The sequence below is a fragment of the Bombyx mandarina genome, chromosome 18 (assembly GCF_030267445.1).
Source record: "Bombyx mandarina strain Sakado chromosome 18, ASM3026744v2".
In the NCBI taxonomy this organism is placed as follows: Eukaryota; Metazoa; Arthropoda; class Insecta; order Lepidoptera; family Bombycidae; genus Bombyx; species Bombyx mandarina.
The window spans coordinates 12,980,927-13,007,709 of NC_143224.1; the positions used below are offsets into that span (position 1 = coordinate 12,980,927).

The following is a 26,783-nucleotide window of genomic DNA, read 5'->3' on the forward strand; positions in this document are numbered from 1 at the left end:
GATGCGTAAATGTAGGTACTATTCTGAAAATCATTAAACAATTGTAGTTCAGAGTGCACAGAGTTTCTCGCCGGATCTTCTCAGTAGTTCACGATTCCGTTCCGGTAATAGATTCTGCGAAGCAAGACTGCTCTTGTTAGGGCTACTGTAGCAAATTCTCTCAGGTTGAGCCCGTAAGCTCACCTAGCCGCCCGGGCGTAGCTTGCATAGCCGCCTAAGCCACCAGCGAATAGGTATGGAAAAAAGGTCAGAATGCGTTTGGTCAAAAACCTTCGGTTATCATCATCATCATCATCATTATTATCCTGCCCTTCTCCCAGTTACCTGGGGTCGGCGCATTATGTTTTCTCCTTCCATAATTTTCTATCATATACCATTTCTTCGCTCACTCCCCTCTTACCCATATCGTCTTTTACGCAATCCATCCATTTTTTCTTAGGTCTACCTCTTCCTCTATATCCTTCCACATTCATAGTTAACATTTTCTTACCAACCTCATTTTCATTTCGTCTCATCACATGTCCATACCATCCCAAACCCATTGAAGTCGTCGTGGCCTAACGGATAAGACGTCCGGTGCATTCGTGTTGAGCGATGCACCGATGTTCGAATCTCAGGCGGGTACCAATTTTTCTAATGTAATATGTCCTCAACAAATGTTCACGATTGACTTCCACGGTGAAGGAATAACATCGTGTAATAAAAATGAAACCTGCAAAATTATAATTTGCGTAATTACTGGTGGTAGGACCTCTTGTGAGTCCGCGCGGGTGGGTACCACCGCCCTGCCTATTTCTGCCGTGAAGCAGTAATGCGTTTCGGTTTGAAGGGTGGGACAGCCGTGGTAACTATACTGAAACCTTAGAACTTATATCTCAAGGTGGGTGGCGCATTTACGTTGCGGATGTCTATGGGCTCCAGTAACCACTTAACACCAGGTGGGCTGTGAGCTCGTCCACACATATAAATAATAAAAAAAAAAACGTTCACTTCTCAGCTTCTCTGTCACAGGCGCCACTATCAGACTTCCTCTAACATATTCATTCGGTTATCATGCACTAAAAATGCCTAATGAGTGTTTCCTGCTAAACAATTATTTTTAACGGCCTATCGGGCGGTCTTTTTTCCTCTTTCGGGTGCTAATTGATAACGTTTCATTTGTCTCTTATCATTGGTACTTTCTGGAGTGAAGGGTAAGACAACCGTTGCGTTGTAGCAACACAATAGTCGAAGTCGTCGTGGCCTAAAGGATAAGACGTCCGGTGCATTCGTATGTAGCGATGTACCGGTGTTCGAATCCCGCAGGCGGGTACCAATTTTTCTAATGAAATACGTACTCAGCAAATGTTCACGATTGACTTCCACGGTGAAGGAATAACATCGTGTAATAAAAATCAAACCCGCAAAATTATAATTTGCGTAATCACTGGTGGTACTTAGGAACTCTTGTGAGTCCGCACGGGTATGTACCACCACTCCGCCTATTTCTGCCGTGAAGCAGTAATGCGTTTCGGTTTGAAGGATGGGGTAGCCGTTGTAACTATACTTGAGACCTTAGAACTTATATCTCAAGGTGGGTGGCGCATTTACGTTGTGGATGTCTATGGGCTCCAGTAACCACTTAACACCAGGTGGGCTGTGAGCTCGTCCACCCATCTAAGCAATAGAAAATAAAAAAAAGAGACGTCAATCTTGTTTTAAGTTGTACAGCACCACTCACGTCGCACCAGGTGTACCGAAAGCTGGTCAGCATCATAATTCATGGTTTTTATGTATGCCTTACCACAACGCGGGTGAGAAGACTTTAATGTAATTAACATTCAATATAAATCATAAAACGATATAAGAGCGTGTGCTGGAAAGGGAGCTCTTATGAAATGTAATTTTACTTGTTAAGCCCACTTAACCCTGCGCTTGACACTTTATACAGGATGTTTTTTGTGCAATTACAAAAATAAATGAATAAATAGGCGAACTCATCACTGATGTTAACTTTATTACTTAAACTTTAAGATAGCCTAATGAAAATGTCTTAGGGCGTGTTTGTTGCGTAGTTTCTAGAAATTTAGTGATGAACGTTGCTTCGAGGTTGTATCGTGTGAAGGCACAATGAGGTACAATCTCTATTGAGAGATGATGGGGTTATCTCAACATTTTTCAGTGCTCAGTTAACACACACACACACGCACACACACACACACACACACACACACACACACACACACACACACACACACACACACACAAACACACACAAACACACACGTACACACGCACGCACGCATACATACATACACTTCAGCCATTTTACGCTTTGTTTCTTCGTCCAGCCTACATGTCGTTTGAAGACAGGGTAATAGAGCAGAGAAGAACATTTTTTATACCATAATTTGGTAACATCCCATAGAAGAACTTAACCTCTTGAGGTCTCCAATTAATATCGTCTATTAGACTCTTCGAAAATTTACAATTTTTATAACGCATAGTTGTTATTTTATCGGTGTCTTTGTGGGACGTACACTTATATGTAATCTAATTTAGTGCATTTTCCTCGTTCAGCTCGTAGTATAAGCTCGTCCAGACTGGCTATATTGTGAGTTATAAATGTTAACCATTGTATAATTTTGTTACATAAATTGTTTGGTCATAAAAAATCTATTTGTAAAAACGATTAGAAAGTTAATTTGTGTTTTATGTGTAGAGTGAGAGTGTAGTGTAAAATTAAAATTTGGTGCTTCTAAATTTTTAGACATAAAAATATTTGTAGTTTATTGTATGCGGACAAGTCATGTCGGATAACTTTCTCAGGTTAGAGGCCCGTGAGCTTACCTACTCGCTCGGCGACGCTGGCATAACCCACTAAAGTAACCAGCTTAGGTAGGGAAAATAAATAAAAAATAAAAATAGTCGGATCACCCCTAATGCCCATAATCAGCCAAAAGTGGGTGCTGTCTAAAATATGGTCGCAACATCATCTCTTGTAATAACTTAACGGGGTTCGTAGATACCCGCTCTACGGGTAAATAGAAAGAACGGTGGTACCAACGCAATTGTGATTAAACGAAATTACCTGTGGCTCATTGTCATCGCTGCTTGTTGTGAGATACCCGGGGGATGAAGTTCCAAGACCTCAAATCAGTTTTAGTGTAGCTGATTTAAATATTTTACCTCAACTTAGATAGGGGCCTTAAAACTTAGTCATTTGTTTCAGCTCTAGACCGTGTTGGTTTGTAAATATGCAATTGTAGTGTTTTAAGTGAGAGACAAAATCGTTACAGCATCAATTACGTATTTACACCAATTGTACGTTATAAATGTGATGGGAATTTAATCTTTTAATTGCTCACATGGCAGATACGATAAAACAAAATAAAACTTGTTTCGGTAACGGTACTGATATTGAATCCTACTAAAAAGCTGAAGTCTTCCGTCGACAAATAATAGTAGATTTCAATGAAACTGTTTTTTCAAAGTTCGTAAGTGATAAACATGTACCTGCAATTTTATTCACGCAAATGACTGTTCCACTTAGTAAAATGTACAATCCGTTGTCAGTTATCACTAGAGACTGCAGGGATTATTGAAAATTTGGTCGGAGAAAAAAAAGGGTTTATTGATAAATTTAAATGTCGCTTTATAAGATTTTTTTGATACTATTTGAAGTAACAAATCGGCAGATCGGTAATATGGGAACATATTTCTAATGTAAGTAAGAAATAGGTTCTGATAGATTCTTGTAAGTCTATTAACAATATAGAGAGCTGACTGATTCGATTATACCTACTCGTATCCGTTGTGAATGTAATGCGTTCCACAGGAGTTGGATTTACATTGTATCCATAATCCATATCAGCCAAATCCATATCCATATCAGCATCTAAGGCCTATAAGTTCAATTTATTAAAACAGGAAATCTTGCCTTTGTAGTAAATTAAGTTGACTTTTGTTCTAAGCGAATTCGATCTTGAGATGGAACCATGTGTTTGCCTGCAGCTAGTATTAGGTATGCGTATCTCAGAATAACCAGGTTCATGTTGAAGAAGAAATTCAATAAGAAATACAAGAAATTTGGAAATAGAAAAACGGTACTGAAGAAGATGACATGGCGGAGAATTTAGTTTTATTGTAAGTTATCTATACATACATATAAATGAAATTGGAGTGTCTGTTTGTAGTATTAAAATAACCGCTTTTTACTGCATGCATATAAATATATATAACTACACGGTACGGATTTTTGTCTGTCTGTCTGTCTGTCTGTTTGTGCCGGCTAATCTCTGGAACGGCTGCACCGATTTTCACGAGACTTTCACTGATAGGTAGCCCGCGCGGCGTCACCCGCCGTACCACAATTAACCGCGTGTAACATCGGGGAACTTAGCTATCATCAATAATAAAATTTAATGTTTCCGAAGCGAAGCGAGGGCGGGTCGCTAGTTTTTTAATATAAATATTTATTTTAGTCACAAACGAGAGTTGCCATCTTGAGTCAAGTGCGAGATCAATTCATCTCTTTTTTACTGCTAAATTACCTGCCAACGCACTCTTTTACTTGAAACTGCTGGGTTCATTTATAATGAAGAGATCATTTTAACCATGCACCTGTTAGCTCTGTAAGGAGCCCTCCTCACCATGTTGCCCGAAAAGGCAAGATTTGAAATAGACTCTAGCAATAGGCAGCGGATTGATAATGCCCCTGCCATTACTGAGATAAATGAGCACATTAAGACCTTATTTTTACCGACCTAAGATACTCCCTCGGTGGAAGATTTTCTCTTTGTAGGCTAATCAAATAGGAGGAAATGCGCACGTGGTAGAAGTGAAAGCAATTTATTCTTTCGCAGGCTAAATCCAATACAGTCAAACCTGGGATAAGCGAGAGTTCAAGGGAGCACAATCTCATTCTCGCTTATAGAGGTTTCTCACTAATTTTGGGGGTTGGTGCTTCCCGCTTCCGTAGGTTTAACCCGCGATTCCCTACAAGTGACCCCTGGGTGGTGCTAAACGGGAGCCGAAAACATAACCGGTGGTAGGACCTAGTCCGACTGGCTGGCGACCACCCTCCAACTAGAGTCCGCCGCCAAATAGCCTAGCTGTGTTCCGGCGTGTGGGTTGGAGAGCCAGTTCTATCCCTTTCCTTTCCCCTTCCTTGTTGGGGGTGAGTCTTGGTGACGCCTGGAACTTGCGGAGCAGACGTGCGTGCGAACTCACGGGGCGTGATTGTTTGACGGGGGTATAGGGAGACCCAGTGAAACGGTACCCGCTGCCGCCCGCCGGTCAGTAGGGGATCTGAACCCGGGTGTCTCTACTAAACTCCGCCCCGGGAAGCTGTCCCGCCAACCGGTGTAAAATCCTGTCGTGCGGTCGTCGTGCCGGAGTCGGAGACCGGAGTGGATCCCGGCGATCGCACGCAGAGTGGACTGGGGGCCCTTCCATGCCCTGCGTCAGTCTCTCACGCAACCCGTGGTTGAGCGCGTACTATGTTCCGCGCTTCATTCAGGTGTTACCTCGATCTCACCTCCAACATCCTACCTCTCCTAATCCTACTCTCCGAAAATTTAAAATCATGAAGTCGACAAAGAAAAAGAAAAGGGTTTCACAGGCGGTTCCCCATTCCACATTTAATGTGGATTTCAGCAATGTCAGGGGCCTACATAGCAACCTTGACGCCGTACACCACCACCTTGAGACGGCGCAGCCTGCCCTGCTTTTTTTAACGGAGACGCAGATATCTGCTCCGGATGATACCTCATACCTTGAATACCCCGGCTACGTATTGGAGCACAACTTCCTGCGTAAAGCCGGGGTGTGCGTATTCGTCCGGGCTGATGTCTGTTGTCGCCGTCTTCGGGGCCTCGAACAACGGGACCTGTCCCTCTTGTGGCTGCGCGTAGATCACGGGGGCCGTAGCCGAATCTACGCGTGCCTGTACAGGTCCCACAGCAGTGATGCAGGTTCAGCTCTGTTTGAGCATGTGCAAGAGGGGACTAACCGCGTGCTTGAGCAGTACCCATCTGCGGAGGTGGTGGTTCTTGGAGACTTTAACGCTCATCACCAAGAGTGGTTGGGGTCCAGAACCACTGACCTCCCGGGTCGGACTGCCTACGATTTCGCCTTGGCCTACGGCTTCTCCCAGCTGGTGACACAGCCCACCCGTGTCCCAGATATCGAGGGGCACGAGCCTTCTTTGTTGGACCTTCTGCTGACCACAGATCCGGCCGGATACAGTGTGGTGGTCGACGCTCCGCTTGGATCGTCTGATCACTGCCTTATTCGTGGTGCCGTACCACTCTCTCGTCCTGATCGTCGAACGACGACCGGGTATCGAAGAGTTTGGCGGTATATGTCAGCAGATTGGGATGGATTGCGTGAATTTTACGCATCCTACCCATGGGGGCGGTTCTGCTTTTCCTCTGCTGATCCTGACGTCTGTGCGGACCGTCTTAAAGACGTGGTGCTCCAGGGGATGGAATTGTTTATTCCCTCCTCTAAAGTGCCCGTTGGGGGTCGCAGCAGACCCTGGTATAACAATGCCAGCAGGGATGCTGCACACCTCAAGCGGTCCGCATACGTGGCATGGGATAATGCCAGGAGACGTCGGGATTCTAACATCTCAGGGGAAAGGCGGAAATATAACGCCGCTTCCAGGTCCTACAAGAAGGTGATTGCCAAGGCAAAGTCGGAGCACGTCGCTAGAGTTGGCGAGCGATTGAAGAGCTATCCCTCCGGGAGCCATGCTTTTTGGTCGCTCGCCAAAGCTGCAGAAGGAAACTTTTGCAGGTCAAGTCTCCCACCACTGCGCAAGTCCGATGACAATCTGGCCCACAGCGCGAAAGAGAAGGCTGACCTTCTGGTCAAACTCTTCGCCTCGAACTCGACTGTGGACGACGGGGGTGCCACACCACCGAACATCCCCCGGTGTGATAGCTCCCTGCCGGATATCTGCTTCACACAGTGTGCAGTCAGGCGGGAGCTCCGACTCCTGGACGTCCATAAGTCGAGTGGGCCAGACGGCATCCCCGCAGTGGTTTTGAAAACGTGCGCCCCTGAGCTGACACCTGCGCTAACGCGTTTGTATCGCCTCTCTTATTGCACTAACAGGGTTCCGTCTTCATGGAAGACCGCCCACGTCCACCCTATCCCCAAGAAGTGTGACCGGTCGGACCCATCGAGCTACAGGCCTATCGCGATAACTTCCTTGCTTTCCAAGGTGATGGAGCGAATAATAAATACACAACTCCTGAAGTATCTTGAGGATCGCCAGCTGATCAGTGACCGACAGTACGGTTTCCGTCACGGTCGCTTAGCTGGTGATCTTCTTGTATACCTTACTCACAGGTGGGCTGAAGCCTTGGAGAGCAAGGGCGAGGCTCTTGCTGTGAGCCTTGATATCGCGAAGGCCTTCGACAGGGTCTGGCATAGGGCACTTCTATCGAAGCTACCATCTTACGGAATCCCAGAGGGTCTCTGCAAGTGGATCGCTAGCTTTTTGGATGGGCGGAGCATCACGGTCGTTGTAGACGGTGACTGTTCTGATACCATGACTATTAACGCTGGCGTTCCACAGGGTTCGGTGCTCTCCCCCACGCTTTTCATCCTGTATATCAATGACATGCTGTCTATTGATGGCATGCATTGCTATGCGGATGACAGCACGGGGGATGCGCGATATATCGGCCATCAGAGTCTTTCTCGGAGCGCGGTGCAAGAGAGACGATCAAAACTTGTGTCTGAAGTGGAGAACTCTCTGGGGCGAGTCTCCGAATGGGGTGAATTGAACTTGGTTCAATTCAACCCGATAAAGACACAAGTTTGCGCGTTCACTGCGAAGAAGGACCCCTTTGTCATGGCGCCGCAATTCCAAGGAGTATCCCTGCAACCTTCCGAGAGTATCGGGATACTTAGGGTCGACATTTCGAGCGATGTCCAGTTTCGGAGTCATTTGGAAGGCAAAGCCAAGTTGGCGTCCAAAATGTTGGGAGTCCTCAACAGAGCGAAGCGGTACTTCACGCCTGGACAAAGACTTTTGCTTTATAAAGCACAAGTCCGGCCTCGCATGGAGTACTGCTCCCATCTCTGGGCCGGGGCTCCCAAATACCAGCTTCTTCCATTTGACTCCATACAGAGAAGGGCCGTTCGGATTGTCGATAATCCCATTCTCTCGGATCGTTTGGAGCCTCTGGGTCTGCGGAGGGACTTCGGTTCCCTCTGTATTTTATACCGTATGTTCCATGGGGAGTGCTCTGAGGAATTGTTCGAGATGATACCAGCATCTCGTTTTTACCATCGCACCGCCCGCCACCGGAGTAGAGTTCATCCATACTACCTGGAGCCGCTGCGGTCATCCACAGTGCGTTTCCAGAGATCTTTTTTGCCACGTACCATCCGGCTATGGAATGAGCTCCCCTCCACGGTGTTTCCCGAGCGCTATGACATGTCCTTCTTCAAACGAGGCTTGTGGAGAGTATTAAGCGGTAGGCAGCGGCTTGGCTCTGCCCCTGGCATTGCTGAAGTCCATGGGCGACGGTAACCACTCACCATCAGGTGGGCCGTATGCCCGTCTGCCTACAAAGGCAATAAAAAAAAAAAAAAATCCAAGTTTCTCGCTAATGCACCCTCTGAATTTTATTTCGCGATTTTCCAGATTCAAACGCATTCACTATTTTAAGTTGATCACTTAATGACAGTACTTTAATTTTCCGTTTTGACATGATGCTGAACAGAACTTTCCTTCGCAATTGATTAACGATAAAGTGAGTAAGTCCGACTAACAGGACGGTACATAGGCACACGTGTCCATTCGAAAAGAATGCGATAAAATAACAACGTTATTTAGTTCCAGAAATAGAATAGGTTCAATATTGACGAGAAAACAATGCAAAAACAATGGTAGGAAGTTCCACGAAAGTTAAGAATGAGTCACAAAATAGTAGATTGTAAATTTGTAATTTGTTTTGTCATTTGTTCCTCCTAAATAATATAAATAAATAAAGCTCAACTGTCGCTTATAGAGGTATAGATAAGTAGCAGTCTCACTTACGGAGGTCCATGAGGGAAAAACGACTCTCTCTTACAGAGGTTTCTGTTTCTCGCTAATAGAGGTTTTGGGAGCTTAAAATGACTGGTCCTGACTCTTACTCTCACTTATAGAGTTTCCTCACTTATCCAGTTCTCACTTACCCAGGTTTGACTGTATATAGATTTTTGTTGGTTTTTTGTGTCTTTTTTTCACAGATTTGTCATTTTCGTTTCATCGTGAATTAAATTACAAAACTCATACAGAAGTTTTCTATAGAGAAGAATATAATTACTATTTTATTCACACATTTCCATTAATTACAATACAATTACTATAAATGAATAAACTTTAATTACGTTCCATTCACCAGACTTAGTTTTAATAAATTCAGCCGTGGATTAATAACTTGAATTAAGATGCTTCTAATACTACAATGGTGTAATTTCTTTACTATTATTTTTATTATGCTCATCACAATTAATCAACACTGCATAACATGTTCTTACCCCGTCTACCCTAACACATAAATAGACACGTTAGTGAATCAATATCGCATGTTCAGTCTCTATACATATCATTTAGTATAAATAATAATATATTTTCTTTCCCCAAATTCCTTTCAACAGCCCTTCCATTATGGAATCCAATAAGCAATAACTTCTTACCTGAAATAGTGCTATTGACACTTGAAGGGCATCTGTATTAACCCTTTTACCCTAAACTATTCAGAACTATTCGTTACGAGAATTTCCTAAGTAATTATTATAAAGTTAGTGTTTGTATCTTACAAAATTACTAGTAGTAAGGTATTAAGTTTGCGCGGGTCACTTTTTTTTTTATAGCCCTTGTAGGCAGACAAGCGCACGGCCCGTCTGATGGTGAGTGGTTACCATCGCCCATGGACTTCAGCAATGCCAGAGGCAGAGCCAATCCGCTGCTTACCGGTCATTATTGAATGTGGCTATAAAGCGGCTTTTCCACCGAGCCTCTCCATAATGCTGTGCTGTGCTGCCAATATCTGGCAGTTAAAATAGATTAACAAGCGACAGAGGGCGAGGAAGTTATGTCCTGAAAAGCGGACGGATATTAAAACTTTAACCTGTCTTTCAAGGTGAGTGATGGCATTCACGTCATTATGTCAGTGGGCTTCCATATAATAATACGTGGGTCGTGAGCTTGTTTACCTATCTTTTTTTTTTTATTGCTTATATGGGTAGACGAGCTCGCAGCCCACCTGGTGTGAAGTGGTTACTGGAGCCCTTCGACATCTATAACGTAAATGCGCCATCCACCTTGAGATATAAGTTCTAAGGTTTCAAGTATAGTTACAACGGCTGCTCAACCCTTCAAACCGAAACGCATTACTACTTCACGGCAGAAATAGACAGGGTGGTGGTATCTACCCTCGCGGACTCACAAGAGGTCCTACCACCATTAAATCTGACCAAAAAAGCAACTAACAAGAATAGCTCCAGAAATCCGGTATTACAAATCGTCTCGTCATCGCTAATCCAACTGTATATTACTATATGAAATCCTGGCGTGCTAACTATTAAATGACTCATTTTCCAGTCTTCTTCTCATCCTGAGCGTTCCAGTTCGAATCCAAAGCGCGAAGCCCCAGAGTATCCACGGTGTCTGCAGGTCGGTCACGTGTAATTCTCTACATGACGTCCGGGAGAAACTAAGCGATTGCGTAGTGATCATGGGCAGCCTACAATTGTCTATTATGGAGCGCACTAAGAAGCAAGACTTTAAAAATATTACTTTTCCGAACCTCAGAGAGGTAAGAAATAGTGACAGGTAACATTTAAAAAAAAAAATTTTTTTATTGCTTAGATGGGTGGAAAAGCTCACAGCCCACCTGGTGTTAAGTGGTTACTGGAGCCCATAGACATCCACAACGTAAATGCGCCATCCACCTTGAGATATAAGTTCTAAGGTCTCAAGTATAGTTATAACGGCTGCCCCACCCTTCAAATCGAAACGCATTACTGCTTCACGGCCGAAATAGGTAGGGCGGTGGTACCCACCCGCACGGACTCACAAGAGGTTCTACCACCAGTAATTATGCAAGTTATAATTTTGCGGGCTTCATTTTTATTACACGATTCCTTTACCGTGGAAGTCAATCGTGAACATTTGTTGAGTACGTATTTCATTAGAAAAATTGGTACCGGGTTTGGCATCGCTCAACATGAATACATCGGACGTCTTATCCGCTAGGCCACGACGACTTCATAATTCAATTTCCAATATTTTTGAATCCTCAGACTCTTCTCTGATATTATTTTTCTTATGGGTGGGTACGCGTCAAACCCCAGAACGCCTTTTTTTCGTCGAAACTCCATACACTAGCTGCTTGGTTATGGCGGTGGCATTTCCGCAAAAAAAAAAATGTTCCTAAAAACTATATCGTCCCCGAAGGTCTATTATGTACCCCATAATTTCAATTGTCCTATCGCAAGAGTTAACATTAACATTGTCTTGAGATAAGTGTATCACTCCGATGCCAATGTCATCGCCATTAGTAACTTTAAATATTTCCTCTGGAAAAAAAAAGAAATCCATAAAGATTCAAAGTTCTTCCAAATTGTATTCAAAAAAGAATTATTCAATGGTATTCTATAGATTCATGCCATCTATTATATCACTTAATTTTTTCAGGTGACCCATTTCCTTCTAGTGTACAGAGTGCAAGGACTCCAGTCACTAGGTAATCTCTTTCCGAATCTAGCTCGTATAAGAGGAGAAGTATTACTGAACAACTATGCTCTGATTATATACGATATGCCGAAACTTAAAGAAGTAAGTCTATTTTACAGATCAAGGTAGAAATATGCAAGAATTTTAAAGCAAGTAATTACCTAGCTTAAATTGGCAGATGGCGTTTAGAAGTAAATGGAACTTAGAAAAACTAAAATTTTGAAACCCTCTTGAAATATTTCCCTTGTTAATTACATCAAATTTTAACAATCGTAATACTTCTGAGAACAGAGGTCATACAGAATGTGTCGTTTTACAGAATGCTATGTATTCTTGGTGGAAGTCATTGGTTGCTTTCAAAGCTTGGTTTGAAATTTGCCACTTCCCGAGCTCGTGCCAAGACTTAATTTCTGAAGAAGGCCAGATTAGGTGCTTGTTTTTAGTTCGACTAAGACCACCTCTAATTCTCACTTTAGATCGGCCTCTACAGTCTATTGAAGATAGATCGGGGCGGGGTCATCATTTGGGGCTTGCCTCAAGCATGCTACGTGGACACGGTTGACTGGAAAATTATAGCTCCGCGCGCGAGGCACGTTATCAGTCCGCCGGACAAGCATTCTCTGCGACCCTGCAACGTATGCAGATGTAGCCTTAACTCCTCTCTTAACCACTGTTGGAATAATATGTAAGCAAGAATTATTATGTTTTATTTATTTATTCTACATATTTAAATAATGATAATAATAGTAATAAACATTTATTCCAAAGATAAATTAGGTACAAAAAATAAAGAAAAGATAAGAAAAATAACGAGGCTTCGAAACGGTTACCGACTCAGCTGTGCCTAACAGTAACGAAACAATCGGTACTGCGGCGCTGATCTTCCGCCAGCACTTGCGGAGTGACGCGCACACCAGCATCAGACCGACCAATCGTTATGTACTTGAGTTTGAGTTTAGCAAATTATTACTTTCCTTTTTAAAATTGGAACACGCTATACTTTGTTAAGGAAGCTAGATTTAAACAAACACAAGTACACAAGAATGTAAAATATAAAAAAAAAAAGTTTCGAGAAGGACAACAAAATGAAGTATATTAAATTAATTAAATAAAAATTGCAGTTGCAATGCACAATTATAGTACAGAATAATTATATTTGATATACTTATAAATTTGCTTTACAAGAACTTAGCTTTTTTTTAACTTTTTTTGAACTTAGCTAACTTTAGCGTTCTAACTAAATATCTACATATAAATTCTTATGAAAGTGGCACTTGTGACACAGATGTTGAGAAGTGCGCCTTTGGATGGTATGAACATGTGATGAGACGAAATGACAATAAATTTGGTAAGAGAGTGTTAACTATGAATGTGGAAGGCTTTAGAGGAAGAGGTAGACTTAAGAAGAAATGGATGGGTGGGCGAAGAAATGGTATATGATAGAGGGGTATTGAATTAGAAAACATGTTGCGTCAATCCCAGGTGACTAAGTCAAGAGCAGGAGAATGATCTACACCTAAATTCTACATTTTTTAAGGAAATGTCAACGCTACCTCGAAGGGCCGGAAGGCGAAATGTGCGACAAGCAGTGTCTGGGATGTCGCAAAACGAACGCAACAATGTGTTCGGTGTGTCGACACTTTACATACAGAGGAAACTGTTTGCCGGAGTGTCCCAATTCTACGTATGTCTTTTACTACTGCTTAGCTTATGCTCGCTAATGAACTGGCTGCTTAATCAACACCGCCACCACCGAGCCCTAACAGTGTAAATAAATTGCTAACAGGTAGCCTATAAGAGCCCGCACACTTCACATTACGTTTATATTGCTATACACCATTACATTATATTTTTACAGATAACAAAGCTGACTCTCATAATATTTTTGTCTCTAAATAGTTTGTTTGTCCTATACAGGCTGTAAGGATATTTTCAATAACCGAAAATACGTAGGGGTGTACATGTTTTCTGACAAGGCACCAGTCGCGTTCAAAAAATGGTTGTTTTTTTTTACGCGTAATGTATTGCAAACACTAAGACCATCCGCTCATTTAGTACAATAAAAGAATAAAATTGATGCTCCGCGAATACGGCCTCGTTGGGGAGAGCTGCTTGAAATTCAGAGTTATAAAAACGAAAAGTTTAGTTTAGCGCATTAGTGTTGTTTTTCGCGTATCTAAAGTGTTTTACAGCCGCTGTTCTGAAAGATTATCGCACACCCGGGAATATTCATATGCACCTTTTTTAATGCATAGTTGGATGAACGAGTTCGCGGTCCACCTGGTGATAAGTGGTTACAGGATCCATGGACGTCTCAACCTGAATGTCACCTCCCTCCTTGAAACATTATGTTCAAACCTTAATTCTATAGTATAAAGACTTCCACTTTAGAAAGCTCAAGGTACAACTGCTTCGCATCCGAAATAGGTGGAATGTCGGTAGCTAACCGCGCGAGCTTCTAGTACTCCTTACCACTTTGTCAATTAAATAATTAAAAGCAACGGGGATGACTTGCGTAATTATTAAAACCTTCTTGAGTATAACTCACCTAAAAAAAAAAATCCATTGTGCAATTTACGAAAAATAACTAGCCTAAATTATTTATAAAAAATTATGCACTTTGCATGCTTCAGTAATGAGAGTCCACTATGTACTCATTACAAATAAGACCGTTATACCCACTCTCTCACAATTAAAGCATTTGTACAGTTTGTAACTATACGGAGACTTTACAACTCATATCTCAAGGTGGGTGGCGGCATTTACGTTATAGATGTCTCTGGGCTCCGGTAAACACTTAATAGCAGGTGGGCTATGAGCTCCTCCACCCATCTATGCAATAAAAAAAAAATTGGTTAATTGGCTGTACAACTAAGTGTACTCAGATCATGAAGATTTATTGTTCCAGGATTTTGTTAGGCACCAGCAAATATTGCATCACAGCCGAAGACTGCCATGACATGGACGGTTGGACCTGGAACAAAACCTGTATCTTCCAGTGTCCGGTCGATTACGTTCAGGTCCGCAAGCCAGACGGAGAGACTTGTGAATATTGTCGAAACTGTCATCAGGTTAGTTTAACTATTTTTTAATAATTGTGATTTAAAACAGGAAAAAAAATTGATAAATATATGGATTATATATTCACTGATTATCCCTTGAAAATTTGCGTTACTTTACAGACCTGTGAGAGTCTAATAGTCCAGACAACGGAAAGTATCCAATTAGCTGAGCGATGCGTCTACATCAATGGTTCCCTCACCATACACCTCGGAAGTTTGATCGAAGCTATGACTGAACTACGGACCTTTTTAAGCCGAATCGAAGTAATATCAGAATACCTTGACATCTACAGCTCTTCTACGGTCACAAGCCTCGATTTTTTGTCATCACTTCGACGAATAAAAGGCAATAAACTAGTGGGTGAAAAGTTTAGTCTCGTAATCCATGACATGATAAATCTTCATTCACTTTTCAATGAGAACGTCAGCAAAAACCTTCAAATAGATCACGGGACATATCAGATGTTTAACAATCCCTTGCTCTGCATGAGTCATATTGATAAGATAAAGGACTTATTTCCCGAGGAACCTGCAGAGGAAGACGTAATCCAAGGCACTAATGGCTATGGGGGGAACTGTGAGGAAGCTTCTGTAGATATCCAGATACAAGTGGTAAACGAAACGTGTGCCGTTGTCATGTTTTCTCCTCTACCGGATCCTGACGTTCATTATTCAGTGTTGTACGTTCGAATGCCCCCGGAAATAAATAAAGCAATTTTACCGGAGACGTGTAGTCAGCTAGAATGGTTCGCTGAAGCGGTTCCCACAAAGTTTGGTCAGAATGTAATCGTGCAGCTCACGTCTTTGCGTCCTGCATCCACGTATGCCATTTGCATCGAGACTTATGATCCAGTGTATCATAGATTAGCTAGAAGTAGAATTTTGAATTTCACTACTCTTGTCGGGATACCTGAACCGCCGTTTATAATAGAATCTGTGGCATCGTCTTATGACGTTATTGTTTTGAGTTGGGTGGATCACAAAGATTATAGACGTCTTATAACTAGCTATGAACTTGATGTTGTCTTGATTGATACGCAAGAAATCCTACTGAGAAATAACTGCAAAAGTATGGGCGATGAATTTTTTGATATTGACTACACAAGACATGCTGTAGTGATGAGACCACCTCCAGAATATGGTAAAAGTTGTGAGTCCATGTGCGGGTTCTTGTCGACAGTGACTGCTGGAGCGCTGGTGGAAGATCACTTTGATGTTTGCGACAACACCCTCTTGGGTTGTAAGATTCAAAAAGACCCAAGACCGGGAAATACGTCATTCAATAATTACGTCAAAACTTTATCGCTTAATATCACTGGACCCAAGAACGCATTTCAAATTGGTAACTTAGCTCCATACAGGGATTATAGCTTCAGATTACGGGCTTGTTTCAACAGTAGCTGCAGCAGATCAACCAAGAGCATTGTGAGGACGTTACGGGCGTTTAACCAAGTGGATGTGCCCAGAGAAACGGTGGCTACTATCAAAGACAGCCGGATAGTAGTAAGCTGGAAGCCACCCGAAATAACCAATGGACCAATATTGGCTTATACTGTTGAACTATTGCCAAAAATTGAACAAACATCATATTTGATTCCGCAATCTTGGTGTGTAATGGGTAACATAACGAGTTTTGAGATTGTGAAATTGGTGGCTAGCACAAATAAAGTTAGAGTCTGTTCCAAGACCCTGGCTTCATTAAACACTTGTAATGACTGGATTCTAGTTACATTTTCGAAACCAGTGTTAAGATCCTGGGCTTGGTGGAGTTTACTCTTTGGGTTTATGCTGTATGGTCTGTCTCTCTTGGTCGGCAGTTTGTGGAGGCAAAGGGAAGATCGCAGTGATACAGTTAGCTTAGTGGAGTGGACAAATAATTAACGGTTTTCTTGATTAAATCTATAATTTACATGAATCTACGATTACGCAATGGTGGTTGTTGAGGCTATTTTATAAATTAAAATCTGTTCACCATTTTTATCATACGAATATAATGTCTATATACTGAAGCTGTGTAATAAGATAGATAGAATCAATTTTAGTAGCACCAATTATAAAAAATTGTAATTGAATAAGCATAATATTAAATATTGTATAAAGAAAAGAAAATAAATTCGTCAGAATTCAGATCCCTCCGTTGATGCTTTTCAAATATTCAAAATATTTTTAATGACGGCAGCTCTATGACTGCTGTGAGTGCTGATTCGCTGAAGACAACACCAGACGTGTGACCGAAACGTGATGCGTTTTGACCGCTAGTTTTTCTCTCCTTACATAAAAAAATACAAATAAAAGAATACGTTATTAAATTATATAATTGTATAATTAAAGGCATTGTACCGCATAGTATTCAACGAGATTTATTTCGGCTTAGGAGAGAACGACTGGTTTAGCTGAGTCATCTTCCACACACCCCACACCCAATTCTGTTCCTCTCTTTTTTATCGCTCCCTCACCGCTGAAGATGGTGATCACGTTTGATTTTCCTCCACAGTGGTCTGATAATAGAGCGGTTCTGTTTCGCCATCAAATACTTGTAGAAATTGTGTTGTACAATGGCTGTCCCGCCTGTTTTTTCTAGCCAGGAAGACAACGCAAATATGTCTCAAGTTTGTAGCGGATTTCATATTATGACAATATCAACATCCTGTAAGAGCATCATTGACGAGTTAACAAAATAAATAGATAGCGCGTCCAAGGTAAGTCATTGAATCATACCTAAGACATGTGGGAGTGCTCTGAGGAATTGTTCGAGATGATACCGGCATCTCGTTTTTACTATCGCACCGCCCGCCACCGGAGTAGAGTTCATCCATACTACCTGGAGCCACTGCGGTCATCCACAGTGCGTTTTCAGAGGTCTTTTTTGCCACGTACCATCGGGCTATGGAATGAGCTCCCCTCCACGGTGTTTCCCGAGCGCTATGACATGTCTTTCTTCAAACGAGGCTTGTGGAGAGTATTAAACGGTAGGCAGCGGCTTGGCTCTGCCCCTGGCATTGCTGAAGTCCATGGACGACGGTAACCACTCACCATCAGGTGGGCCGTATGCTCGTCTGCCTACAAGGGCAATAAAAAAAAAAACATTTTTGCGAACGAAATGTAATTTTGGATTTTAAAAACTTATTTCCACTACAATGTCTGCACCATTTGCTGGCTGATAATTATGTCTTAAGTAAAGATAGCGACAAAAACGAAAATAAAATATATTTACTTATAAGAAAGTCTTATAAGAAGAAAAGAAAAAGCGCAAGATAGAGTATCTCGGCCACGTGCTCAGGAACGATCGATACATGCTGCTGCAGCTGATAATTATGGGCAAAGTGGACGAAAAGAGACGTGCTGGGCGAAGAAAAAAGTCATGGCTCCGGAATATCCGGGAGTGGACCGGTATCGCCTCCGTCGAACAGCTGTTCCGGTTGGCTGCTGACAGAAAGGAATACAGAAAGCTAACGGCCAATCTTCAGGATTGAAGAGGCACTGGAAGAAGAAGAAGAAAGTCTTCAACGTTGTAATTTCATGCCGTTCAGGATACATTGGTAATGGCGTCATAAAGTTAATATATAATTATATATTTCTAAGTTTTTTTTTAATTGCATACGCAGGCAGCCGAGCATATGGCATACCCGATGTTGAGCGATCACTATCGCTCATGGACATCAGCAATGCCTGAGGCATAGCCTAGCCGCTGTCTACACTGGAATATTATCGAACCTTGTCTTCAGAAGCATATGTCATAGTACTCAATATCCAAATATGTATATGTATAAATATTATTATTCTATTACTTAGTAAACCTTTTACAATGGTAAATTTAGTTTCATCGGTAGTAAGGTATATATAATGTTGTGACCGTATTAACCCACTGAATTTCTCGCCGGATCTTCTCAGTGGATTGCGATTCCGATTATAGACAGCAAAGCACTTCTCTTTGTCGGGCCAGTGTTACCAATTCTCTCAGGCTGAGCCCATGAGGTCATCTACCCGTCCCGGTGTGGCTGGAATAGCCATTAAGCTACCAGCGATTAGGTAGGGAAAAAGGTGACCATACCGGGCTATGTACCACCACCCTGCTTTCTGTGTACCACCACCCTACTTTCTGTCGAAAAGCAGTCACGCACTTCAGACAGCTTGTCGGGGCCACCGTTATACAGAATAATAGAGACTTCGACCTCATATCTCAAAGCGGGAAGAGGTATTCATCGAGTGGTATCTGTGGATCCTGGTAACTACTTGTCTATCAGCCCACAGACGTCCACTGCTGGACATAGGCCTCCCCCAAGCCTCGCCACAAAGACCGGTCCTGCGCTGCCTGCATCCAGCAGATCCCCGCGGACCTCAATAGGTCGTCGGACCATCTTGTGGGAGGTGACTACTTAACTCCTATAATTAAATTAATTTAATATGTACAATTTTCGCTTATATTTATTTCACCATGAAGAAAATTCTTAATGGAATTTCACAAAAAAATATGCGCGAACTATTTATAAATTCGTGATAATAATTTTTTTGAACGAAAAACCGCTAGAGTACTTTCATTTTTCCATGTTGTTTCACAACCACTCAAATATACCGGATTAATTGACCTGAAAAACCATTACGTAAATTGCTTTTTTTACGTCGTATAAACCAAAACACGAAAACGTTTTTTTTTCTCGAATATTCTTTACACAAACACAATCAGAATTCCAGGGTCTAAGAGGCTTTAGCTATTTGGATCAGCTGAAAACTAATGCCTTTTCCATCAGAAAACCTTTGAGTGTCTTGCTACCTGCTTTGACGTGCCTCTTTGAGTTTTACACCTAAACATTTTTTTTGGAATTCTCACTGTACTATTTTACACTTAGATAATTTGAAGGATTGATCCAGAGTGGTTAGCGATGCTGACACTTACATGTGTTACTTGTGTTGTTAATTGGGAAACTTTTGAAATCTAGGCTTTTATTGCATAGACAAGTGAACCAGCTCACCACTCACATGATGTTAAGTGGTTGGCAGAACTCTTCGATTTCACAATTTGAATGTCGTCACACTCCACTAACAGAGATGCATCGATACCATGGGTGCATATTAAGAAGAAGAGATATGAAATATATTTAAGAAAAAACGAAATTTATCTTTCTGTAAACTACATGTCAAAATCATAGGCAAAAGTCGTAATATAAACGTAAGCTTTAATCTTATCACGTAATTCTAAAATAATGTTCTTAATGTTAAGTGGAATTGCTTGTCGCCTGTCATCTTTTTTTGGAAATGACAGGTCTTGGATTGGGGTCATTATAGGGAGAGGCGACGAACGCAAGAAGGCAAACAGCATCTGCCAGGGTTGGTTTTGTCGAAAACTGCTATTAAAAAAGCTGAAAGAAAAAAATGTCTTCACGAATTATATTTTTAAATTCATCAAAATTGTTATATGTGAGCAACTGACTCGCAAAAATCTAGCATCAGATCAAGTGTAAAAAAATAACCTACCTACCTACCTAGAAACATTAAAAACGTAGTGGCTTATTTACACCTGAGTTGATACGAGAATTCACTTTGGAGCTTCTCCCATTAGAACCCATGTGCCTAAACTAAGTCAAAATAAACTCATCTCATCATCAACTCATTTTCATACTATTTATTCTCCAGAGAATAATAATGTACAGGTAATAACTAGTTACAGATAATTAGTGAAACTTCGAAACCAACGACTATACTAACTTCTGAACATCGACACAAAATTAAACCACCTCAACCTGGACCCTGATCTCATTAACTGAATTTATCCGATTTTTGGAATCTTTATTGAGCCAGTTGGGTCAACATAATCTGGTCAAATATGTCTCCTTAGTGAGCCAATTAAACGAAAAGCTTTAACTTTTAATGAAATGCGTAGGACAGCGCTTCGAATAGTCATGAAGATCTTTATAAATGTTATTATTTAACTGGTTCTAAACACGATTTTTAGTTTTAACGATTTTCCGATAATTCGCTTTATTGCAAGCCCATAATTAGTGGCATACTGAAGACTATGGGTAGGATATTAGGAGCAGACAACATTAGGATTATCTACTTTATTTCTAGTGTGTGATGTGTTATTCCGAGGATGTTATGGCTCACCCCGGCAACAGATACTTACGGTATCGACGTTCTTTTCAGGACAAGTGTCCAAAAATACCCTGTTGTTTACTAAAGTCTGAAAGCACGCTTGCTTCACGACAGAAACAGACCGCATGGCGGTACACCTTCACGTACACTTGGAACTTATGTACCGTCTTATGAAAGAGCTTTCGGCACATTCGAGACACTTATGTTGCATTTGTATAAAAGTAATGATGCAGTTAACGCATAATAATGCAGTGAGATATGTTAAGTACATATAGGTATATGTGGTGCCGTAATTGAAACTGTCCGTAAATCTTATTTTTTTTATTGCTTAGATGGGTTGACGAGCTCACAGCCCACCTGGTGTTAAGTGGTTACTGACGCCCAAAGACATCTACAACGTAAATGCGCCACCCACCTTGAGATATAAGTTCTAAGGTCTCACTATAGTTACAACGGCTGCCCCATCCTTCAAGCCGAAACGCATTACTGCTTCACGGCAGAAATAGGCGGGGTGGTGGTACCTACCCGTGCGAACTCATAAGAAGTCCTACCACCTACTATAAAGATTTACATCTTTATCAAAATAAAACAAAAAAATCATTAAGATACCTTCATTACACCAATTCGAATTCTTCGGGCAAGTTCATTAGTTTCGATTCTACAAACTCAATGAAACACTAAACGCTGAAGCTGAAATTCTGTTGAAAGTTGAAAACTTCCCGAATTTCCCTATCGTTGGCATAATTTGGCAAAGTTATCAATGCCTCGAGGCCCTTCATTCTATTTGAATGGCAACGGTGTTATCTAGAGTTGTCTAATGTGTGGTTTTCTTGTTCAAAGCATTTGTACTTTATTGATGTTCTCTCGCCTGGAATTACACCTCTCGCGGTTAGAAGGAAGTTAGCTCGTAAAACTTGTTACTATGTTAACTGATGTAACAAAGATATTTTATTGGCTTTTTAGTAGTCTACGATGCAGCTACAATCACCTGCGCCCCTTTCTTGAATAATGTCAATTTACTATTTACGTTTCTATCGTTTAAAAACAAAACGTTTCTTAGATAATAATAAATTTTGATTGTTATTGGATCACTTTATATTTTCTTTTTTTTTCTTTTGGGTTAGAAGGTAATTTGCTAGACCTACGCGTTCGAACGATAGGTGAGACATGTCGGAGCTGAACTGACTATAACCCTTTGTTGCTTAGCAACTCGTGACTCAGCTTCGAACTGATGCAAGTACCACCGAAGCAACCATGCTGGGGTAGCGCCTGCACCAGTAGGAAGGTGAGGCATCCCCGGTCGCGACTCACCCAGTCCCCCAGGTGTGGGCGAATCGCTTCGACAGCCTGTAGGACGGCCGAGTGATCGGCAATTCAATCTGGGCAGGCAAGCAAGTCATATTCTTTCGCTACCCGAACATTTTTTGATTGATATGGATGTGTAGATAAATATTTCGGTATTAAACGATTACCGGAACTCCTGAGTACTTGTTTCTTTTTTTTATTGCTCTTGTAGGCAGACAAGCTCACGGTTCACCTGATGGTGAGTGGTTATCGTTGCTTATGGACGTCAGCAATGTCAGGGATAGAGCCAAGCCGCTGCCTACCTTAGTGCAGTCTCATCAGCTTAAAATTTAAATAGTATTGTATATCTATACTTCTATCCTAATATTATAAAGAGGAAAGATTTGTTTGTTTGTTTGTATTGAATAGGTTCTGAAACTACTCAATCGATTTGAAAAATTATTTGACTGTTTGGAAGCTACACTATTCCCGAGTGACATAGGCTATAATCTTTTTTGAAAAAAACCTAGAGATCCTTACAAAAACTCCAATAACGTAATCGAAGGTGTAAAAAAATAACCTAAAGTATTCTTTACATCGCGTGCCCTGCGAAAACTATTGATGAGAGAGTAAAATAATGTACTACGACTTTGTAGTACATATTATTATTTACAAAAAATGTCGCAACAGCATATGTCTAACTATTGTAGTTACGTCGCAATAAGTGTTCTTTTGTTTAAAAAAATTAAACAACGTCAAATATCGTTGAAATTTTTGTTAAAGACCTGAGTGGAGCCGGAGGGGGTCGCTTGTTCGTAATATCTATGATAGTTTAGATGATAAACTAAAACACGAGATTGTATCGAGAGAGGGCGGCGGTCGCTCCCGAGGTGCCGACTGTGTTTCTGACAGACTGTCGCAGTTCTCCGACCGTGCTTTCTTTGACAATTGGGTGCGTTCATGTCTGTATTAATCATTAGGGACACTGTTTGTAATAGAATAAATTAAAGTACATAATTATAATTTATAGTAATTATAATTATAATTTGTAGTTGTCGTGGTCTAAAGGATAAGACCTCCGGTGCATTAGCGTTGAGCGATGCACCGGTGTTCGAATCTCAGGCGGGTACCAATTTTTCTAATTAAATACGTACTCAACGAATGTTCACGATTGACTTCCACGGTGAAGGAATAACATCGTGTATAAAAATCAAACCCGCAAAATTATGATTTGCGTAATTACTGCTGGTAGGACCTCTTGTGAGTCCGCGCGGGTAGGTCCCACCACCCTGCCTATTTCTGCCGTGAAGCAGTAATGCGTTTCGGTTTGAAGGGTGGGCCAGCCGTTGTAACTATACTTGAGACCTTAGAACTTATATCTCAATGTGGGTGGCGGATTTACGTTGTAGATATCTATGGGCTCCAGTAACCACTTAACATCAGGTGGACTGTGAGCTCGTCCACCCGTCTAAGCAATAAAAAAAAATGCTTTTACGGTTTAATCTCCCGTTTTACATTGTCTTCATATCATTCCAACGTTTGGAATAGTTCACAGTTTCCGCTGTCGTTGACATTTGAATATTGTGCTATTTATGACTCATCAAAATCGAACTAAATACTAAATTAAACTACCATACATATTATATACAAATTATTTTATTTGTTATAGAGCAGAGGTTCCCAAACTTATTTTGTCTACGGCCCACTATGAGAATAAATAAATTTTTTGCGCCCCCAGTTTTTCACCTACTTAAAAACCACCATAGCGAGAGCTCAGTCGGTGTCCAAGAGTCCTCCTACATGCAATTACAAATCGCCTCCCAAGCCTCTACACAATACCTCCATTTTTTCTGGGTCTCTTAAGGGGGGCGCCCTTTAGGCCTGCAGCGTCTACAGGGGGGTGTTATCAGCCATTTTGGGAAAGGCTGGCTTAAAGTGTGTGTAATGGTATTGAGCTTGGAACGTACGACTGCTTGTCGTCAAAAATAGATAATATAGTGGTGTTGATCCATATCGAATTACAATGCCCTGTTATCCTTTATTTTTTATTGATGGTAGGACGTCTTGTCAATATAGGCGGCGGCATTGACGTGGCTGATGTATGTCTATGGGCTTCGATAACCACTTAACACTATGTGGGCCTTGAACTCGCAAACCATCTTAGGAATAATAATAAAATAAAAACCATAATCAGATAATCTAGTTACTATTAAATTAATGTTGGTTTATTATATAATTAAATTCGGTGTTAAGTTGAAGAAATAATTTAAATTAGGTCATCAAATTCTGAGTTATAGCAGTTAAAGAAGTTCTGTCTCAATATTTACCTTCACGTCAATAATTTACATTGTTCCTTAAATATCGAGCATGAAATTAAAACTTGTGATTTTGTTATTGATCAAGATGTTATTAAACGGATTTTTTACCTTTAGCTTTGTCCTGTTCAAAGAAAATAAATGAATGACCAACAATAACAGTGACAGTGTGGACCTAACAAATTAGCGGTTACTTTACAGGCTTAGAGGAACCCCACGATGCATTTTACTTTGCTGTTGGATACAGGGTACGCTGAGAAACTTACTATTAATTAAATTAGCTAAACCATATTACAAATTAATGCTGTACAAACTTTTTTATAAGCGCGGTTTATATATTGATATTAAAATTTGTTATTTAGAAATGAAATGTATTCCATTTCCAATTCGTTCGTCGGAAACATTATTATCAGAATATGTTTACATGTATGTATAATATATTCGACGAATGAACCAAAATACATAGTGAACTTAGTCCGTAAGGATACATACTCTTACTTATGTTTGCTCACATCTGCCCAGTGCTTGAAGTTGTAATTAAGACGTTTGGGTAGTTTTGTTTTGACATAAGAATATTGGTGGCAGGATATCTCAAGGTAGGTGGCCGCATTCACGTTGTAGATGTCTATGGGCTCCGGTAACCACTTGGCACCAGGTGGGCTGTGAGTTCGTCCACAGATCTAAGCGATAAAAAAAAGTTGTCATTATAACGTTTCCAAATATACATATTTAATAATAATAATAAAATCATTTATATCCTTTCACACAGCTTTAGATTAATACATTTAGATAATTAAAAGGGAAAAATGTACATATTACATTACATCTATACATTATGTGGGATCGGTATTAAATATGTTTTCGGAGTGGAAGACTGAGTTTATATTTCGACTTTTAAATAGATTAATACCGTAAAATAGACAACTTATACAATTTGGTGTAGGTATTACTCGTATTTATGAACTTAAACACCTTGGCCTTCGTTTTCTCACTATTCTGTCATCTGTCAAATTCGGAAAACATGTTGGCTCCATACTTCAGTAGTTGCATAGACCTTTCATACTTCAGTGGTTGGTACTAGGTTTCATACTTCAGTGGTTGGCACACTCAAAACGTTCTGTTCCTACCATAGATAATTCAGTTTCATACTTCAATGGGCATAGATTATACACTTAATATATTTGAGATCAGTGGTTCCTACATAAATAATATTACTAGCTATCTAAAATTGTCATAATCATACCCACATCAAAGTTATTTGACGAAAATGACGAAATTGATGTGACTTCCTCTTAAAACATTTCCTTGAGCTTGTATTTATTTAATAACTTCGCGTTCAAGTGGAGTGGAGCTGCCAAGCTGTCTAAAGGTAATATAGGAAATAAAATGTGACGTAGCAGACGGGGCGTGTCCGCAATCAGAACAGGGAGTCCGATGAGAGTGTCTACCAAAAAGTAATTAATGTGTATTTGAATTATGAATCAGATTCTTTATTAGTGGGTCGGTAGCTAGACGACTATTATAATAATAATCTATACATATAAATAAAATTGGAGTGTCTGTTTGCAATATTGAAATAACCGCTTTTTACTACATGCATATGAATATATATATACGGTACATATACCAAAATAGCATTTTTTACAATTTTTGTCTGTCTGTCTGTCTGTTTGTTCCGGCTAATCTCTGGAACGGCTAGACCGATTTTAACGGGACTTTCACTGACAGGTAGCTGATGATATAAGGAGTAACTTAGGCTACTTTTTTTAGACTAGCTTCGCCCCGCGGCGTCACCCGCGGTACGACAATAACCGCGGGTAACATCGCGGGATTCAACTATTAATAATAAAATTTAATGTTTCCGAAGCGAAGCGAGGGCAGGTCGCTAGTAATAAATAGAAATATTATAAAGCTGAAGAGTTTGTTTGTTTGAACGCGTTAATCTCAGGAACTACTGGTCCGATTTGAAAAATTATTTCAGTGTCAGATAGCTCATTTATTGAGGAAGGTTATAGGCTATTTATAACATCACGCTAAAACCAATACGAGCGGAGCACTAATAACCTCCTCTTTTGAAGTCGGGTAAAAAGCATGAAAGCATTCTATTATTCAAACTTATACTTTTTTCTACGTAAATGAAGCCGCGGGTAAAATTTAGCGTTATACCAAAGCAACTATTCCAGGCGGACGAAGTCGTGGGCAAAAGCTAGTAATAATAATATAACTCTTTATTTGACACCACATGTACAATGTCAATACAAAATAAGTAGCAACTGATACTGTTATATCGTAGGAGCCATATTATTG

General features: G+C 40.8%; 1 protein-coding gene across 4 annotated transcripts; it reads left to right on the top strand.

The window, feature by feature from the left end:
* The first annotated feature begins 2,437 nt into the window (after positions 1-2,437).
* On the top strand, positions 2,438-17,135 carry LOC114251466 (insulin-like receptor). 4 transcript variants are annotated; one of them, XM_089734569.1, is made up of 9 exons: positions 2,550-2,593; positions 3,212-3,288; positions 3,994-4,125; positions 10,592-10,805; positions 11,687-11,827; positions 12,202-12,410; positions 13,263-13,409; positions 14,634-14,796; positions 14,908-17,135. In XM_089734569.1, exons 3-9 carry the CDS (start codon positions 4,103-4,105, stop codon positions 16,666-16,668), a joined length of 2,658 nt encoding a protein of 885 aa, XP_089590695.1. In that variant the 5' UTR covers positions 2,550-2,593; positions 3,212-3,288; positions 3,994-4,102; the 3' UTR covers positions 16,669-17,135. The 4 variants fall into 4 exon arrangements, with proteins under 4 accessions (XP_089590694.1, XP_089590692.1, XP_089590695.1 ...); XM_089734568.1 differs by lacking the exon at positions 3,212-3,288 and having other exon boundaries at positions 2,438-2,593; XM_089734566.1 differs by lacking the exon at positions 3,212-3,288 and having other exon boundaries at positions 2,474-2,593; positions 3,954-4,125.
* Positions 17,136-26,783: the final 9,648 nt, after the last annotated feature.

Excerpts from the sequence above, each read along its gene's own strand:
- LOC114251466 (XM_089734568.1), top strand. The coding sequence starts at position 4,103 with ATGGCGGAGAATTTAGTTTTATT. Across the intron at positions 10,806-11,686 it reads CTTTTCCGAACCTCAGAGAG|GTGACCCATTTCCTTCTAGT; the intron begins GTAAGAAATAGT and ends TAATTTTTTCAG. Across the intron at positions 11,828-12,201 it reads ATATGCCGAAACTTAAAGAA|ATCGGCCTCTACAGTCTATT; the intron begins GTAAGTCTATTT and ends TTCTCACTTTAG.